Source organism: Lentinula edodes, assembly GCF_021015755.1.
Source record: "Lentinula edodes strain Le(Bin) 0899 ss11 chromosome Unknown C8R40scaffold_24, whole genome shotgun sequence".
NCBI classification, from domain to species: Eukaryota; Fungi; Basidiomycota; class Agaricomycetes; order Agaricales; family Omphalotaceae; genus Lentinula; species Lentinula edodes.
Window position 1 is genome coordinate 27,993 of NW_025764330.1, and position 19,135 is coordinate 47,127.

Below are 19,135 nucleotides of genomic sequence, written 5' to 3' on the forward strand. Positions count from 1 at the left end.
GTTCAATGGAAGAAAGAGCGGACGCGTTGAGATATAACTCCCCAGGTGATGTACGAACCTGATCAACGCAGCTCCCGTTTCGTACCGGGGAACAAGAGCTGCGGACTAGTTTTCCGATTCCTCTTCAACAACCTCAACGGTTGCTTCGGGGGTTTCTTCAACCTCGGCAGCACGGCCCTTCGATTCCCGGGCCTTTCGCTTATTGCAGTCAGCAATCTGATGCTTACCACCGCAGAAGAGACAAAGGTTGTTCTTCATCCTCCTTTCCTTCTCGGAGGGAAGGACTTTTCCATCTGCACCAAGATGGTTGAACGCGGGGCGCTGACCGCCGGATTGGCCGGAATTCGAAGAGTTCTGGGGCTTACCATTATTGTTAGGCTTACCACCAGAGAAAGGTTTAGGCTTCGCCGTGAACGGCGCTGAAGAGCCAGAAGGCTGAGAATTGTTATGCTGGTTAGAAGAACCAGTCTTGAAGTCCGAGGAACCCTTCTTCGGGTTCCGAGCAATGAAAGGCTTACCAGCCTCACGCTTTCTAGTTTCCTCGCATTTCCAATAATGATTGTCAATACGAAGAACCTCTTGACGGTAATCGGCGAGCGTCGCCGGTTCGGGCAAACGCGCCATTTCGTCCTTGATGCGCTCAGCTAAGCCTCGTCCATAAGCCCATTTCAGGGCAGCAGAATCCCAGTTGGTACTAGCAGCCAGGGTGTTGAACCGGATGTTGTATTTCCGGATGTTCTCGGTTTCCTTCATCTTCAGATTACCGAGAGAATCTTCGGCCTCGCCTTGCGCATCGTAAACGCCGAAATTGTCCTGAAGCTCCTTTACAAGGGCTTTGAAGGAGGACGTCCAGGCCGGCAGCGAGTCGAGATCCGGGTCGAGAATATCAGGGACGAACCATTCTTTGGCTGACCCACTGAGATAAGAAAGGGTATAGTTCACCTTCCGTTGGTCGGTGAAATACTTGGGACGGTTATTGAAGACCAGGGCGAGATTGACAAAGAACATCTTGAGTTTTCGGGGATCCGAACCGTCGAATACCTCTGGCTCCTTGACCTTGCTCTTGGATTCAGAGCTGTCAGAAGGGCGACCGAGAGCGGCGAGGACGGTACCGAGGGTTTCAATGGAACCCTTGAATCCCAAGAGGAGTTCCAACATAGCACGTTGCTCGTTGGGGATGTCAGGAGAGATTGGGGAACGGGGTCCACCAGGTCCACCAGGACCGCCGGGACCGCTGGGACCACCGGGACCACCAGGTCCACCAGGACCGCCGGGACCGCTGGGACCACCAGGACCACCAGGACCGCCGGGACCGCTGGGACCACCAGGTCCACCAGGTCCACCGGGACCGCTGGGACCACCAGGTCCACCAGGTCCACTGGGGTCACCAGGCTCACCACGCGGTAAACCGCCGGAATCGTCATCCAGATCGTCATGATTGTTGTCGGCGCCCGGATCGTCGGGGTCGACAGGAGGGTCTTGATCGTTGTGATCACCAGTGTCCAAATCGAAGTGAGGAGGTGGGTCACGAGGAGATTCTGAAGCAGCACGACGTTGGGGTTGTTTCCCAGTACGGCGGGCTATGGCTTGGAGAATTGGAGAATCAATTCGAGTAGTTGAACGGCCCCGAGCCGGAGCGACCACGGGGGGTTGTCCACGGCGAGGGGTCAGGACTTGGACAGGTTGTCCGTCACCAGTGTACAAGGTGCTGTACTCAAATTGTTGTTCTTCTTCCATGGCTTCAGGAAGAGTCGACATAGTAGGGACAGTGGCTGGACCGAAACCGCGATTACGGCGACATGGTTGACCGATGGCAGAGATAGAGTCGGAGAAAGGGGCAAATGATTGAGCTGTGGTGAAGAAGGTGTTTTCTTCAGAGTTAGCTCTAGATTGAGCTCGAGTTTTCGGAGGCATAAAAAATGATAGGTCAGTACGACGTTAACGGATTGAGTTTAATTATACTGTTAAGATCATGTACACCGTGTAACCGTGCCAAAGCTACAAGGTGTCTAAGTGCGGAAGACAAGTGGAACAGTAGTGAAGTTATTAACAACACCGCCGTTACGCCGTTAGTCCCCGGAGATCGAGAGTAGAGAAGGGAGGAACTGAGGAGCAGCCAAGTCGGAGCGGCGGTATCGCCGATGACGAGGAGCGGACCAGAGAACGTTCAAGTCCTAAGGTCGAGTGGAATGTACTTCAAGGCGGAGAGCCTGAAGACTTAGAGGAGCACAGAGTTAAGGAGGGAATCTAAGTCGATAATTAAACTGAGGAACTACAGTAGCGTACAGGCAGTATTTATATCTACGGAACGGCGCATCGGTGCGGAGCGCCAGACTAACTACTAGGAGCTATACGAGTAGTACCTGCAGGGTAGAGTAAAAGACAATAAGGAGAGACTAGAACGAAAGAGTAAAAGACAATAATGAGAGACTAGAACGAAAGGATATGTGTAGCGAGAAAGAACAATAGGAAGAGATTACAATAAGGAATGGATCTTCGGAATCCCGAGCGGCGGAATGGAGGCCCGCGGCATGGACTTGACACAGAGCCAATTCGACAACAGTTCTCATCCGTTCCGGAGGATGGAGGAGACTACGCGACAAGAGTGTGATGATCGCCTCGATGAGACCTCCCACATACATGTTGTGATGGTGGAGGAGGTTAGCAGGGTCTGCAGAATACAACCGATGTGCAAAAGTGGCCAGATGACGCACCATCGCCTCAGAAGCCGTCAACTTATTCTGCAAGGAGGAGAGCGAGGGTAGATCCACCTCATACAGCCCCTCATCCTCAGGATATTTGTGAATAAGCTCCTCAGCGACATGAGCCCGTGCCCAATAACGATGGACGGTTTCTTCGAGGTCCTCCAGACCGTCCCGTAAACGTATAGCACGCGCGTTAGCAGCATCCAGCTCCTCATGGGCCTCAAAAGAACGCTTCTGTTCCTTGTCGACCTGTTCTTGAAGCTCCGAAATTTCCTGCTTCTGCCTTATGGCCACTTCCCTATAGGAGTCTACCTGCGCAACCGCAAGATGAAACCTTGTAAGCGCATCCTGGGGTCAAGAGTTACCAGTCAGTAGAAAGTAAAAAGGAAGGAGGGGAACGACTTCTACCTCCAAGGGAGCTTCCGGCAGTTCAGCTTCAATGGCCCTAAACTGAGCCAGAACACGGGAGTACTCCAGGCGATCTGCTGCGACATCTTGCAGGGCACGACGACTCGCCTCTAGGTCCTTGTTACGATCGTCCAAAGAAGTCGTAGTGTCCCGAAGGAGGGAGGTAAGTGTTGAAGTTTCAGCTCGGGAAGTCTCCAGAAGCTTGCGGAGGTCTGCTACTTCAGCCCGTAGAGTTTCATTTTCAGCCCTTAAAGCAGCAGTAGCTCGAGCTCGGGGAAAAGGATGGAGAACATCGGGGGAACACTGGGGTACAGGCATAAGACATAAGTTACGATCCGAAAATAGGAAGGAAGGGAACTCACCTGAGAAGGAGGAGGAGTTTTTATGGTCACCACTGACCGACGTTCCGACAGCACCGGGGTAATAAACTGGTTCGACAAACCAGGCGAATTGGATCTTTGGCGAACCGGGAGACCGGAGGAGCGACCCTGAGATAGTAAAGGAGGAGCTCCTGTGCTCCCTGTTTCCCCCAAAGGAGGAGAGGAGTGCACGACCTCCTCGACACGACCACCAGACAAAGGGGCCAAACCAGAGGTATCGACAAGGGGGGCCGAAGAACCAGCACCACCCTACGGTAGTCTGGGACCTCAGCATCCCGACTCTCCCTAGCAGAACATTTACGTTTGCGGTCGTGGACCTCGGGAGATACCTCAAACTCCGGAGCTGCTCCAACGGGACGCTTGCGGGAGGAAGGACCTCCCTCCTCCTGCCGGACAGACCTTTTTCTCTTTTTCGCCAATGCGCGTGGAGTCGACACGACGGAAGGAAGTGGGGAAGGCAAGGAGCTGGTGGTTAAAGGTCGAGGAAGTTGAGGCTGCTGGCGACGGAACTCTCCGAGCTCCAAACGATCCAGCTCCCGCTGATCTTGCTCGTCCAATGCATTTAGCTCCATCAAGGCGACAGTGGAATTCGTACTGGCCTTGACCTTTGCCGCAATGTCCCTCCACTGCTCGGAAGGGAGAGCAAAATGGGTTCGCTGACCCGGGTCCCCATGCACCTCCAAAAACCTTCGAGCAAACGCTAAATCGCGAGAACACTTACGCGAAAAATAACGGAAACGAGCAAGCCTACCCAGAATGCAGGGTTTCTTATCGTCGCAGTTACTACAACGAGCAAGGTGGGGAACGACAGAACAATTTGCCTCCTTCTTGCCCCTAACACAGAAGGAGCAAGGGAGACCGGCAGCTGCTAGCAATGGCCAAAGGGGATTGTCGACGATATACCTTGCCAACAACACACCTACGCCGAAAACAGACCTAAATAGTGCCAGCTGACCTAGAGGGGGCTCCTCAAGGGTGCTAGCCAGCTCATCGATAGCAGCATCCACAATTCTTTCCGCGGAATCGGGGTGGGGTGGAGAAGACACTGGTGGCAAGACAGGGTTGGGAGCTCCGGTAACAGCGTTGGAAGAAGGAGAGCTCATAGTAATCGAGTTTAACTCAGAGAACGATGAAGAAATGCTGAAAGGAACAAGGAACAACGGGGAACGAACTTATAAATGGAAAAAGTCGAGTCACGTGGAAAGCACATGACGGCAACAGGAACCTCCTCGGAGGCTCGGAGGAGTAGAGGGGGGGGTAATGTCATGCCTCACCCCGAATTCCTTAACCCATAAGCTCTTTAACATAGTTCCCGACCTCCTCAGACCCCTTCCATGAATCCCTGAGAACACTTCCAACGTCCCACAGACCTCCTTACTGCTAGAACCACCTCCACGACCCTTAGCTCCCCTCCATTCAACCAAATCACTCCACGACAGGGTCCTGGAACCCCATACATGCGCCCATCATTTCATCCTCATGTACTTAGGAACCCCATTAAGTGCTTGTTTCATACCATGTCTCCTTGTTAACTTCCCCATATGTATTTAAGCAGTCCAGTAGCGTCCAGAAGCCCAGCTTGGTATATTTTGAACACACACCCTTTACATAGGTCCAGTCCCTGTCTCTTTGTACCTGCTACCTATATGGAATTCTCTTTACTCTCTGTTTCACTACCTCTGTTTCTCTTTACTCTCTGTTTCACTACCTCTGTTTCTCTTTACTCTCATCTATCGTCTCTCTGATCATCTATACGATTGAATATACGCTTTTACTTCAAGTCTAAGCCTTCCGAGTGAGTCCCCAAGCTTCCTCGAACATTACTAAAGCTCCCCAACGCCTACACGCTTTGGTGAGCTACCCTTCCCCAAACCTCCCAGAGCTCCCTAGCTACTTCGTAAGCTTCGGGACCTCGATCTAGGTAATGTTGAAGCTACCCCTCACGTCGAACTACGTACCGCTTCTCCGTTACCACCTCCCACACTCGAGGACGTCCATCCTCAAGCCCAGCCCCCAGGGACCTACCCTCCCTGGCATATCCCTTCTCGGGAGCTTACACCCTCGAGACCCATTTACATATACGACCTACTCAATCCTATATTGACGTTCTAGCGAGTACAACTCCTACTACGCAATATCTTACGTTCCCGCACTCGTCCCGAACCTCCCTACGCATTAGGGACCTCCCTGGACCTCCTAGGAACCCCCTCAAGGATCATCATCTCGTCATTCCAGCCACTACTAGGTCATTCCCGTCCTTGGTCGCGGTTCTCGTAGCTCCCTTCGAGCTCCAGCCTGCTCCTAGCACGCTACAACATAAACCTCCATATACCAAAACCTACCCTAAGACCTATTTTGACCCAGGTCTTACATCAATGTGTTACAGACTGTATGTATTGGTAATATGTCCCTTGTTTCATTCCAGGTAAGTAATACAACTGTTACAACAGATTCATTAACTCTCAGATTGACCTTACACATCAAATTTCCCTGTGCTCTCCCACTGCTCTTTTTGCCTAGCTAAACCTCCTTCACAAATGTGCACAAGCTTGCAAGCCCATATATAGGCAATGGAGAGAGAAACTACATGAGTTCCTTGCCTCTCTTTCTCATATTTTATATATATGCAATCTGGGCAAAATCTGGGTGGCAGCTGCAACCCAACATTTGATTTTCTCTCTATTTTTCCTTCCAATATATATATATATTCCACACATTGGGTTCAGAAGACATCAGCTGTGGTATTCTATGGCTTATTCAGCTATGGTACTCTGTGTTGTTGCTGCTCTTGCCTTTCCTTGCTGAACTGGGGCAGGAGGAGAAGGCACAAGCATTGAACAACAAAATTGTTTTGCTCCCACCACTGTTGATTGCCCGCTCATTCTTTGGAGTGCATGGGGGTTGATGGAATGACAGGTCCCTGATGGGGACACTGCATTAGATCACATGTTCTGTTATGAGATGTGACCTGCATGGTTTTTCTCTTTGGTCTCAATTGCAGTTCATACAAAATTAATTTCCTTTTATGGTGGGAGTTTCTCCTTATTTGGACAAAAGTAACATTGAGTTGAAATGTATTGATTTCTTGTGAAGGATATCATGGGACTGTGACTCTGTCACAATTATTTTTTCTCATCTCACAGCATCTCACTCAGTTACTCCCTGTTACTCCATAGATACTGTAGTTTATGTAAATTTGCTTTTATTTGTTTTTATTTTCTTCTCAAAAAACATTTTTTTGATTCCATAATATATAACAACCCCCAAGAAAGGAGCTGAGTTCCCGCCATGCACAGTGGTGCAGTGGCCTGCAATTGCATGTATATGATCATCATGTACTTAGTAGTGACTCTTCCAGTCCTGAATAAGATAGCTTTCCTGGCAAGTGGTATCTAAGTTTGGACAAATTTAAGCATGGAGTGGTTGTCGTAGTGGTATGTTATGCTTGTAGCACATTGAAGTAATAGGTGTTTGAGTGCCAGGTTTCAATCCCCAAGTAAAACACTCTTTATGTGTCACTTATGATTTTAACAAGATTGGCCCCATTGCAGCATCCCGATGCAGCCCGACACAAGATTTGCGATGAAGCAATTTCAACTTATCTGCAAAACCTGTATTTTTGGCTAAGGGTCCGAAAGCAGTTGGGAGCACTTCCCAGCAGTGAAAGCACTCAGAGCATACTGCTTTCAGTGCTTTCAGCACTGGGATCTGCTGGGATCTGCTCTCAGACCTTAGCCGAATATCCAGGTTTTGCAGATGTCAAAGTTGCGCAATTGTAGACAATGATGATTAGATTTTGCAAATTGCCCATAGCTTACTCTGTTTATCTACGTTGTTCTTTGCTACCAGTCATCTGCACAAGGAAGAGACAGAAAGGCATTCCTTAAAATCCAACTAAAACATGAAATCAAGCCATTTTGAGTGATTCATAACTACTAGGCTCTGGGGAATGTTCGAAGTTTGGACATTTTGGAGCCTCCAGGCCCCAAACCGGTTCGGACATTTCACCCATGATTTGAGATTTTGGCGAACGACTTTTAGGTGAAACATCCGGGGTCCTCATACTGGACAGTGAACTCAGTGCGTGCAGGTCAGGCACGCTAAGCGCTCAAACCCGTGGGATTCTAGCCTGGATGAAAATTGCGTAACGCCCGCGTTTTGCTTTCGCAACCTTTACAGCCTTTCTTGGCCGCTGTTACCCTCGTTCATCTGCTTAGATTTCTTTCTTCTTTTAGTCGATATATCCATATTTCATGTGAGTATCTGTAGTCCGCTTTTTGTGGAAATTAATATTTGACCAAGCACCTCAGCATGACAAGCAACGGGACCCCACACCGCAGCGCCATTCCTTCAGAAGTTGGTTGGCAATTTGTACCTCAATACTATAATTTTGTAAACAAAGAACCCGAGCGCCTCCATTGTTTCTACAACAAACGGTCTACTTTCATTCATGGGTCAGAAGGTGAAGACAGTAAAACTTGCCACGGTCAACAGGTGACATATTGTCGTTTGTCGTTCTCAAAGTCCTCATCTAACCCTTGTCAGGAAATCCATGCGCAAATTTCTTCTCTCAACTTCCAGGACTGCAAAATCTTCATTAATTCGGTAGATGCTCAATCGTCGGCCGATGGCGGTATCATCATCCAGGTTATCGGCGAATTATCCAACAACAATGGCCCGTGGCAAAAATTTGTTCAAACTTTTTTCCTGGCTGAACAGCCCAACGGTTACTTTGTTTTGAATGACATCTTCCGATTTTTGAAAGAGGACGCTGTAGAGGGTGACTCGGACGAGGTCGCGTCCGACTCTGTATCAGCTCCTGAGCCTGTCGCTGTTCCTGCGGAATATCCTCGGGAGCCTTCTCCGCCTCCGTCTCCACCAGTGGAAGTCGTTGACGCGACTGCTGCTCCGGTCGAAGAGCCACCTGTAACCGTTGCTGAGATCGCTGAGCCTGAGCCTCTTCCGGCACCTGTTCCTGATGAGCTCACTGCTACTCATCTCAATGGGTATGAGGTCGAAAAGCCTGCAACTCCTGCTCCCGTGTCCAGAACCCCTACTCCAGAGCCTACTCCTGATGTTGCACCGACACCACCACCTGCAGCAGCAGTCATCGCTCCATCGCCATCTCCCACTCCTGCTCCTGCTGCCTCTGCAACTACCTCCGCACCTCCTGCGCCAGCTGCAGCTCCAGTTCCCAAAACATGGGCAAACCTCGCTGCTTCCAACACAAAGAAGTGGGGCAACGCTGTTGCTCATGACTCCCGAGGTTCCTCGGAGAATGTTTCTAGTTCCCCAGCTGTTGCCAGTACCAGTGGTTCACAAACGCCGGTCAAGCCTTCAGGTGCTCCCAGCAGAACACCGCATCCAGCTTATGCCGCTGCTCAAAGTGTGACAACTGCACAATGTTTCATCAAGGTATATGTCTTATCCTTCAATATTTGTAGCCATTCGTAGCTAGCATTGTGTCTGTTTCTTCATTTTTGCCGCTGTTACTCTGATTTATTCCACCTCTGACCTTCCTCATTCATAAACTCAGAGCGTAACGGAACCAATTTCTTCGCAAGCACTCACACAAGCGCTTACGCGCTTCGGGCCCCTCAAGGGCACTGTCGAAATCGTTCGGTACAAAGCTTGCGCCTTCGCGGAATTTACTACAGTTGATGCTGCCAGGCGTGCTATAATCTTGTCACTTCCTCCCGTTGCTGGCGGAGAGGGTGGTGTCAAGGTTGACATTGGCGGTGGTGAAACCTTGAAAATCATCGTGGAGACTAAAAAAGAGAGGGGCGATAGGCCAGCCAGCCGTGGTCGTGGCGGTCCACCATTTGCGGGTGAAGGACGTGGTGCGAGTTCTTCGGATGGTCGCGGCGGTGGATTCAGAGGTTCAGCGAGAGGTTCAGGACGAGGTAGAGGTGCGAAGTAGGTCTTTCTTTTGATTGTGTAGGATATGCTTATGGGATCGAACGGTCTCATTTGTTCCGTGGTCGGCATCAAAAAGATTTACTTGCACTAAGAAAAATCATTGTGACTTCCAAAATTCGAATTTGAATCTTTTGCATTCCTCATTTGTTTCTTGTTCTGGAACTTGCTGTCATCCTGGCTCCTTTTCCTGCTATTGCCTCCTGCTCGCCATCCTTTCTCTTGCTTTATGCTTCGTGTTTTCGCCATGGTCGTTTGTCTGCACAATCTCGCATACCTTTCGCTTTCATTAAAATACATCTTCATGCCATCCTCTTATGCATCATGACTAATCATGTCTTGTTATCCGCAAACCAATGTAGCCCGAGCCAATGTTTATATTCTTCTACATACACATGCTCAAGTTCAAGTTCCTGTCGTTTCTGAGTTGTGGTGACTGTAACTGATGTATACGTAATCAACATGTGGACCAATTTCGACTGATCATGAAGCGAGATGACATTCAATAATACTTGTACATGTATGTTTCCGTGATACCATTCATACAGCATGAAATTTGCAAAGTAAATTCTGTTCCGTAAATCCAGTACGCTGAAAGCATATTGATAGCTCCTCGCAGATACCTTCAGCAAACCCAGGTACCTATATCTTTTCAAATTCATCTCGGCCAAGTTGCAAGTTCATTCTTCACTAGACACCGGAGTGGAAAAGGGCATACATGTATTTCCATATTCCTGCCTTCCTTGATGTGGACTCACGCGCATGTTAGCGACTACCGAGGTCTCAAGAAGAAGATTCATAAAGAAACGAGTCGAACCAGCTCTGATTCCAGATTACAACTCCCTCAAGAACCTGAAAATATTTCTGACGAACTTGGAGATGATATTCTGTCCACATCGCGCTTTCGCCATGATGCTGGAATGGGCCTTGGTGAACTTCCGGTGCGGAGGAAATCATTTTCCACCAGAAACACGGCATCACAGACCTCTCTGCCTGAAGCCCATCAGTCCGCTCATCAAAGATCGTCGTCAAACCAGCTGAGTCGGACAATGAGCGGGACAAAGAAACCGAAGAGCCAAAAGAGTAAAGGACTACTGGCTCGAGGTACGCCGTAATTATTTGTTTGAATTTTGGTCTTGTCTTCTGACGAACTTTCAAAGCTAATACTACACTTCGAAGTCCACCACATCCATTCTCAGGGTCGATACCTCTACATGACCTTTTACCACTCCTGTCACCGCAGGAGACGAGCTTCATTGATGCATTGGATAAAGAGCTGGATAAGATTGAAGATTTCTATGACGCTCGGAAAAAGGAAATGGAGACGAGGTCAAAGCTTTTAGAAGCTCAGTTGATTGAGCTGAATGTTCATCAGCAACGATTCAATGTCGGAGCCATTTTGAATGCATTGTTTCCGCCATTCTTACGTGACTTCTACAGGAAGCCCAAGCTGGAAGTAGTCGATGGAACATCATGCTTCAGTATGTTACGAGATACAAGGCACCTAAACTCGACATACTCGACCATCTCAGTTCGAAGAAAACCCATGAGATTGAGGGAAACCTTCCTAATATTGACAGTGGACATTTGCCATCGAGCAAACGTAATTCTCTGCATCACCATTTGGATCCTGAAGAATATCAAACCGCCAAAAAGAAATTAAACAAGGCAGTCTTTGAGCACTACCGGTGAGTACCCATTTTGCATTACAATCACGTTCTTTGACACTTCTACTTTCAGCGGCCTGGAAATGCTTCAAAATTATAGAGTGGGAATCTTAGCTTTGTACTCTAACTCAACAGAATTTAAAGTTCGATTTCATGCAGATTTTGAACATTACGGGCTTCAGAAAGGCGTTAAAGAAGTTTGAGAAGGTCACTAGGGTAAAGGATCGAAGCCTCTCCGTGTATGATCTTCCTGAATTCTGATTTCCACCCAGATTCCAGTCCAACATGCGTATATGGCTGAACGTGTATGTCTTGTGGGAATCTATGAACAATCTTTTGATCAAGGTTTCCCAGGTTGAGACCAGCGCTTTCGCTTCAGACAAGACACTTCGCGCTATGATGGATGAAATGGAAGCGCTTTATGCCAGCCATTTTGGTATGCAACCTCGATCCTTCAGGTCGAATCCTTCCATTCACATTTTTTATCAAGCTCACGGAGACCAAAAAAGAGCCAAAACACGACTTCGTGCCGGCGGTGTGAACAAGACCCACCATTATAGTACGTTCCGTTCAGGAATGCTGCTGGGCGTCGGAGTCCCTGCTTTGGTCTCAGGGATTGTTTCCAGCAAGTCCTTTCATTTTCAGCCCCTACCAGGCATTCTAATGATGATCCAACTTTCAGGCTTTCAAACTGAGTCGCGCGATAGTATTCCGGGTTGGGACGGATTGTTGTTTGTATATGGTATACTATCAATTCCAGTAGTGTTCTCGCTGTTGGTCGGAATAAATCTTTTGGTCTGGTCTCATTCACGAATTAATTATATCTTCATCTTCGGTAAGTCCCATTCTACCTTTCATCGTGCGATGGCAAAAAATTTTATTCCAGAACTGGATCCACGAACACGATTGGATCATCGGGAATACTTCGAGGTATGCACAATGAGCCTTGTTGATTCAATCTGCTGTACCTTTGTTCTGATCCTTATTGTCAGCTTCCCAGCTTGATGTTTGCAACTCTATGTTATGCATTCTGGCTCTCGTTCACTCGCGTCGGAAGTCCCTCTATATCTCCCGACATCTGGCCATTAGTTTGGCTCGGCTTTACCGCCGCAGTCATGTTCGATCCGTTCAACATTTTTTTCAAAGGCTCTCGATATTGGCTCATTAAAAGTATTGTGAAATTACTAACATCTGGAACTCGTCGAGTCGAGGTAGGTGTTCTGTACAACATTGAATGCGCTGTCTTATCCTCTTCTAAACAGTTTGCTGATTTCTGGATGGGGTCAGTCATAATTCTTATGTGAAGTTTACTAAAATCTCAAAGCCTCGTTCAGAGATCAATTTTGCAGTCTTGTAGTCACAGTATCTGACCTCTACCTCTTTGCCTGCGCATACGCTGTTGGATTTGAAAAATGGCGCAAGTGCGGCTCGACAGCAAAAACTTGGCCCGCGGTTTTCATTCTAGCTATGCTTCCTTTTCTGATTCGTGTCGTTCAAAGTATCAAACGTTATGTTGACTCGAGGTTAAACACTCATTTAATTAACGTGAGACCCATTGTCTCAAGTACCTGAAGTACCTGCTGTCGTTCTCACCACAAGCATTCTTTCTAGGGTGGCAAATATCTATGTGGGATCATTTATTATCTATCTTACTATATCTGGAGACATCAAGGTACTGAGTCGAACTCAGGATATATCTGTTTGCTGGCTGACATGGAGTCTAGGAAGTCTCCGAAATACGAGTTTTGCTTTCTGGTGTTTATTTGGTACCCTCTATTCCGTTTATGCGTCGGCCTGGGTGCGTCTGTGATATTTTTCTACTTTCATCATTAAAGCATCTGAATTGTCGTTTATGTCTAGGATTTTTGGATGGATTGGTCTCTTTTCCGACCCCATGTGAAGTATCCCTTGCTTCGCGCCGAATTACTTTACACAGACCATATACCTGTAAGTACTCTGTCTCCCACGCCAGCTGTATGCACTAATTACAGCTTGCAGCTTTATTATTTTGCTATTGTAAGATTGTCGACGACAAGGTCTGTCCTCCTGAGTCTAATATTTCGTAATTCATCTTGTAGATATCCAATACTCTGATACGATTCATCTGGGTGATTTATATCCCTTCAAGTTCAGCGTCTAACATGTACCTACGCTTTTTTATCGCTGGCTTTCTGGAAATGCTTCGACGATGGCAATGGAATTTCAGTGAGTTCTTACATTTCTTTGCGCGCCTTCTAATATAGATTCTTGTGTTTATAGTTCGCTTAGAGAATGAACATCTGGGTAACATGGATCAATATCGAGTGACTCGAGAAGTCCCCCTTCCGTATTCATTTGACGATAACCACCACCATATCGGTGACAGTGATGATGATTAGAGCTACGGAACGTCCATGTCTACAGTAACGACCAGTGATGACTCGAATAGATTATAACACTCAGGATGGAGTTGGACTGTCACTTCATCGATATCGCGATTTGCTCTAGTTCCCGAGCTATTAAAGAGTTCGGACACTTCTTCCGAAGTTGCCTGGAAAGTGGTGGAAATTAAACAATAAGAAAATGGTCAATGGCCAGATGAAGAGGGTCACTAACTCAAGCTTAGCCTTGTCACCACGATCTTTACACTCCTTCCCGACCATCCGCCACTCATCACATTCAGCATAAAGGTCTGCCCGCTTCGGTGGATCACAGCGGGCGACGTAGGCGACAGCTTCTTTATTGTGCCCTTTTTCTACCAAGTGCCGCACGAAAGACTCATACCCAATCGGACTCCTCTTTGATTTTGAGAAAGCATCCAATCCTTCGAAGTCGCGGACTTCAGTCAAAGCATATAATTTCGTGTACCAGAAGCTATTGACAGACATAAGAAACAAAGAACCACGGAAATTCGAAGAGGATCCTTGCCGTTTGTCAGGCACCTTGAAATCCGACTTGACTTTATCAGCCCGCTTGAGCATTCCATTTACGATACAGGTTCGAATCGTTTCATTCACGCTCTGTCCAAAGAATGTAACTTTACCATCTGCCTCGGCCTCTAATTGTTGTTGGAGAGTAAGCAGGCGAGAATATTCGTCCATCATCTGGAAGAATATGAGCATATTGTGTTTTCCTTTGATACCGTGATACTAATCCGACATACCTTTGCCTCAAAGTTGCGATCTTTATCCTCAGAGAAAAACTTCTGGGCTGATTTAACAGCTGTTATCCGAGCGGAAGGATCCTGCAGTCCTCGATGAACCCCCAATACGAACTAATGATTGTCTAAAAGGTCCACCCACCACCATGTGCGAAGCCTCTTCTAAAGCCAAGACAGCACTTTCGACCCGGCGATCATCGGAATAATAGAAATCTCGGAGCATGTCTCTATCCTGCTCGCGAGCGTAGACTTGTAGTAAGCGGCTGGCAGGCGCTAGGTGTTCCCCGCCATCTTCTATGAGACGGAAGAAGGAACCGAGCGTAAGGTGCTTGTGAAGATGAAGCAGAACTTGGTAGACTACAGATGTCTGTTCCTTAATTTGCGGAACATGTAGAAGATCAGTAGGAGACGAACCTAAATCGGTGTCGCCGCTATCCACAGCTTTTTGTAAAGCTAGGCGGTCTTCTTTCATCGAGAGCAGCAAGGGAACCTGATCAGAAGCTCGTTTCTCATGATCAAGCAGCTGAAACGAGGAGTTAAAAAGAATTCGAGGGGATGAATACAAACTTTACTTTGGTTGCCAACCCAGTCCTGCCGACCTCCCAAGCGCGTTTAGCAATTTCGGCGTAGCTAACTTCGACATCCCCTAGCTGCTTGAATTTATCGACTATGAGTCGACACACTTCATCATCACTGTCCAGCTCGGCATCTTTGCCGGTCCCACTAGCCACCGGACGGGTACGCATAATTTTCGCGCTAGCCCAATGTTTCAGAACTACGTCCGGCTTGAGCGAGAGAAACGTTGATATTCGCAATGCGAGCAGATGCATGTTGCGCGAAGTAAGACGTGAAATGAGATGCGTTGGGGAGGTATAGGAGTACTGAGCATATGTTAATGGTATTCCAATCTCATAGAATCGGACTGCATTTAGGACTTTAAGTGTTTGACCCATGTTAATGAAGTCTGTTGGATCATATAAGTCGAGGAATCCTTGACCAAATTTCGCTGCCTTGAGAAGATTGTCAGCGAAACAAACATTGTACGAACAGTCATGACTTACGCTCAACAACCGACGTTGCCAATAGGGTTCCCACTCTTGCCCAGCGGCATCGATGCATCTGTCTACAGCAGTGGCAAGCTCAGGGCGAATGCTCCTGATACTTTCATCAGACTTCGGAGAACGTTGTGAGAAACTCTCCCAAGCATCATAGAGGATAGCTGCAGGCGAAGTGGAGCCGGGTCTGAAAATTGATAGCGTAGAGGAGGGAACTTTCTGAATGAGATCGCAAGCATCTGCACCAAGTATTCGTACACCATCCGTCTCTGTAATAGCGAAGGTGTTACCGACGTAATAGTATTGGAGGGTATCGGCAAAAGGGCCGACAAGCACAGCGAGCGAATCCCAAGTAACGACGATGGCATCGTTTCCACACCATTCGACCTGTTTAACGTTGCCTTGAGCGGAAGGAACGTTGAGCGTATCGAATTCTGCCATGCGACGTTGGAAGTCTGAAGATACAACAAGAAGTGTTCCAGATGCATTTAGAAGGGCAAGAGATTTGCCATTGGGAGACGGGGAAAGATGAGTGAAAGGCCCTTGAGAAAGACGTTGATCCACACTCTCAAGATTGTCGACGGTGTAAATAGTGTTCTCTACTGAGAGCAAGACTTCGACGTGTCTTGAAATGTTGGAATCTGGTGGAATGATAGCCCAAGACATAGGAGGATCAGTCAAGTCTATGAAGGAGTATGATGATTTTTTGTGCAACAAAAATATATAGGAACTCACTTGGATTTGCTAGGGTCATTGGTCGCGCTCCTTCCCATCCCTTGACCTCTAGTAGAGTCAGGGAACCAGTCAGAGCGACCATTCCGTTCTCGTACATACGCGCATCAACAACTCCCACTTCAGAAGCCTCAGTTCCCAGAGAGTACTGTTGATACTCTCCTTGTAGGTCGTATACCCGATATACTCCTTCTTCGTTGAGTACAACCAACTGTTCGTTCAGAGTCCATCCAAAGCGGATGATCCGACCATGGTCCCACTGTCTCATGAGCTGGTCAGCCAAGTATTACTCATGAACGTTTAAAAGATCATCCACACTAAAAAGTAATAAGCCTTCTCCTGCCGAAGAGTAGACTTGAATTTGAGATTTTGCATGCGCTGGCGTTACACGGCCAACAGCAATCAGTTTAGTGTTGTCTCTCATCATGGCTTTATAGCTGACAATGAGCTTTCAATGGGAAAAGGAAACCGACGTGAGTGTACCTAGAGGACCGCTATAACGACATCCAGCGATGATGTAGTCACCCAAATCAGGTAGTTTGCCTAATATTGAATAGAGCTGCTGTCGACGATAGAACACAGTGCCATTTTGCATCGCCTGCCATGATGTCGTAGGATGTTCTGACATCGCAGAAAAGTAGAAAGAGTTGTAAGCGCCTAAGCGCCCAACACACTCGATTTAACGTCTCGTGAAGAAATGCAAAAAAGTATGTGTATGTGTACGCCAAATCTACTCGTCGTAAGTACAGTGCTTTTGTTTTGAATATCAACACCGGTAATAAATGATACATTTTAATGATAAGTAGCTTCAATAAAGGTCCTGGCACTGCGGGAACGCGAACTAGTAAGCTAAGAATACTTCAGTTAGAACGAAGTTGAAGCGAAGTATGTATGCACAGGAACGGTATTCGTGAGAGGAAGGAGGCCCATCTCGAATCGGCCTCTCAGACTTATGTGACACGGATTGGTATACGCGCTCGAAGGGTATCTGACCCCACCAAAACCGAAATGTCGATATAATACTAAGGAACAGATGAATCAGAAGATATGCGACGATGGGGAAGAAATCCATGGCATACCTTGACGCTTACTCCCTGCCAGTCAATTGAGGGAAGCATATCCTTGTTTAGATTAAACTTGGCTTTGTGTAAGCCGTCCGGAAGTGAAGATTGGGCCTCGAGGGAGGGGTGATGGTCAGAGCCAGTGTGCTGGCGAGGTCGCTTGGGGAAACCAATGCAAATACTAGTATGCAGCAGACGGGAATCTTTGAATACTGCGTGCATTGGTAAGCGCGGGAGAGGCTTTTGATCCACCTCCAGTGATTCATCAGAAACACGGGGAGATAAGGGCTTCACAACTCGTTTCAAGAGTTGCACACCGCGGATTCCGTCAGACTCATCACTTCCACCAGGAGTCTGTGGAGGTGTCGGTGGAAGAAATGACTGTTCCGTCACAGTGATCTGGCGAATGAGACTAGCTGAGATGGTAGCATCCGATGCTATCTCCCGCGCAAGAGCCGGGCTTCTTGGGGTCGTAGTAAAGACAACATAGTAAGGAATAGACGATGAACGAGAGAAGGTAACTGCGGTTGGTAGGGTGATCTAAAGAAAGAAACATGTTAACAAAACCTCCAATTTGACCGGGGTAAGGGACTTACAGCACAGCGGAGAGGCATGGGACGGTCGACGCGTAGAGGCATTTCTAACCATGACTTCGATTCTTGAGAGGAACCATCCAGAGATTGAAAGCCTGTATCAGGATGATAATATATCGGAGCGGTCACACTAAATAACGGGATATTATCAGCTTTGGAAATACGGCCAGGCTATGAACCTACAATGAGGGATATTCAAATGACTCAGTCGGTTCCCAAGCGACGGAGAGCTTATACTCGACCCCAAAGGAACGGGCAACGTTCGAATCTTCTGCATGAGCCCCTGGTGTTCTTAGCTCACTATGTCCAGCGGATACGAATGTAGGGGGGATTTCCTCTCCAGTCCGATTACTACGAGGCAAATCAAAGGAAAAGGAATATGTACGATTGAACCCGGGAGATACTGGCGACTTTGCGGCGGGGACTGACACTGTAGTGTTCAGACTAGAACCACTGGGTCTTCGCTTGATGGATCTTATTGTAGACGTGAAGCCGTCCCGAAAAGTGGTCCGTGGTGTCGACAAACTCAGAAATGAATCCAGGGAAGGTGAAACCTGTATTGTGGAAGAAGACGACCAGAAGACATGTTTCCGAAGTTCAGGACGCCCTTTGGAGCCCCCTGCTTGAGAAAAATCGTCGTAGAAGAAAGCACCTTCGACCTAAGCAAAATGAGGCAAGTATTGTAGGATGACAGCACATATGCGTACAGTTACGACTAAACGTCCTGAGGATGGTGCTTTGGAGTCAAGGGTGATCGTGCCCGACACTTTGTCCCCTTCACCGAACACTGGTACCAAGTGTGTTTTGTCCATTCCTGCAATCTTGACAGAGGCACTGTGCACTCGCATTTCCATTTGAGATGAACTACGGAAAAGTTACTGGGTCAAAACGCGTCTCATATCCCGGAATTCGTCGTTACTAACCGGTAACATGAGACGTGAGCGTAATGTGAGGATGTTGGAACAAAGCTAGAGGGTGGGCGAGATCCGCTGGACAAAGACTCCGTACGCCGGCGAAGAACCATGAAAAAAACGAAAGGAAAGGTTGTCGAGAGAGTACAGAGGAGAACGAAATAAGCAGAAGGGGAACAGAAATGAAAAGGTTACCCATGATATATATCAATACACAATTATATATTATCTTCTTCCACGGAAAAAAATTCGCTTATGAATTCAAAAAAGGGAATCCTAAAGTAAGCGGCCTTCTTTTCGCGGGGTACATTCACTCATCCGAAATACTGGGTCGCTTAAGGGAAGCACCATCTGCCGAGGCCATCTGTCGGTGACATCTTTCCCAAATTTGAGGCCATTCAACTTTGGCCAAATTCCAGTATTTATCACGGACGCCCCTACTTGAAAGAATCCATACACAACCCACAGACGACCACTCACCAGATGCGGTTGGGAGCCATGCTCGAGTGGTGATCAGGTCTGCATAATTCCGGTATAGTCAGACTCAGGGACGCGGTTCGAGGCGATC

General features: G+C 47.7%; 6 protein-coding genes across 6 annotated transcripts; 4 read left to right on the forward strand and 2 right to left on the reverse strand.

Annotated features, from left to right (window-relative positions):
* Positions 1-7,648: 7,648 nt before the first annotated feature.
* Positions 7,649-9,894, forward strand: C8R40DRAFT_1148996 (uncharacterized protein). Its single transcript, XM_046229528.1, has 4 exons — positions 7,649-7,748; positions 7,804-7,987; positions 8,039-8,908; positions 9,030-9,894. The coding sequence occupies exons 2-4, from the start codon at positions 7,805-7,807 to the stop codon at positions 9,411-9,413; spliced, it is 1,437 nt and encodes a 478-aa protein (XP_046084803.1). The 5' UTR covers positions 7,649-7,748; position 7,804; the 3' UTR covers positions 9,414-9,894.
* Positions 9,895-9,899: 5 nt separating this feature from the next.
* Positions 9,900-10,626, forward strand: C8R40DRAFT_353066 (uncharacterized protein). The gene is made up of 4 exons (XM_046234809.1): positions 9,900-9,972; positions 10,029-10,047; positions 10,104-10,129; positions 10,179-10,626. The coding sequence occupies exons 1-4, from the start codon at positions 9,959-9,961 to the stop codon at positions 10,522-10,524; spliced, it is 405 nt and encodes a 134-aa protein (XP_046084804.1). The 5' UTR covers positions 9,900-9,958; the 3' UTR covers positions 10,525-10,626.
* A 774-nt stretch (positions 10,627-11,400) lies between these two features.
* On the forward strand, positions 11,401-11,676 carry C8R40DRAFT_998355 (uncharacterized protein; the record flags this gene model as incomplete). Its single annotated transcript, XM_046236800.1, has 2 exons — positions 11,401-11,512; positions 11,567-11,676. Coding segments are annotated over 2 exons (222 nt in total), but the record flags the coding sequence as incomplete, so codon positions are not given.
* A 515-nt stretch (positions 11,677-12,191) lies between these two features.
* C8R40DRAFT_1049029 (EXS-domain-containing protein) lies at positions 12,192-13,454 on the forward strand (the record flags this gene model as incomplete). Its single annotated transcript, XM_046224543.1, has 9 exons — positions 12,192-12,287; positions 12,339-12,358; positions 12,411-12,621; positions 12,688-12,748; positions 12,801-12,874; positions 12,937-13,023; positions 13,075-13,092; positions 13,155-13,281; positions 13,336-13,454. 9 exons carry the CDS (start codon positions 12,192-12,194, stop codon positions 13,452-13,454), a joined length of 813 nt encoding a protein of 270 aa, XP_046084806.1.
* A 79-nt stretch (positions 13,455-13,533) lies between these two features.
* C8R40DRAFT_1161386 (Vps16, N-terminal region-domain-containing protein) lies at positions 13,534-16,630 on the reverse strand (the record flags this gene model as incomplete). The annotated part of the gene is made up of 11 exons (XM_046230116.1): positions 13,534-13,606; positions 13,672-13,929; positions 13,984-14,159; positions 14,219-14,299; positions 14,358-14,572; positions 14,630-14,738; positions 14,788-15,225; positions 15,277-15,953; positions 16,006-16,261; positions 16,319-16,431; positions 16,486-16,630. 11 exons carry the CDS (start codon positions 16,628-16,630, stop codon positions 13,534-13,536), a joined length of 2,541 nt encoding a protein of 846 aa, XP_046084807.1.
* Positions 16,631-16,870: 240 nt separating this feature from the next.
* On the reverse strand, positions 16,871-18,766 carry C8R40DRAFT_353125 (uncharacterized protein). The gene is made up of 6 exons (XM_046234810.1): positions 18,580-18,766; positions 18,364-18,520; positions 17,840-18,315; positions 17,660-17,786; positions 17,082-17,603; positions 16,871-17,024 (listed from the first exon to the last, which is right to left on the reverse strand). Exons 1-6 carry the CDS (start codon positions 18,678-18,680, stop codon positions 16,953-16,955), a joined length of 1,455 nt encoding a protein of 484 aa, XP_046084808.1. The 5' UTR covers positions 18,681-18,766; the 3' UTR covers positions 16,871-16,952.
* Positions 18,767-19,135: the final 369 nt, after the last annotated feature.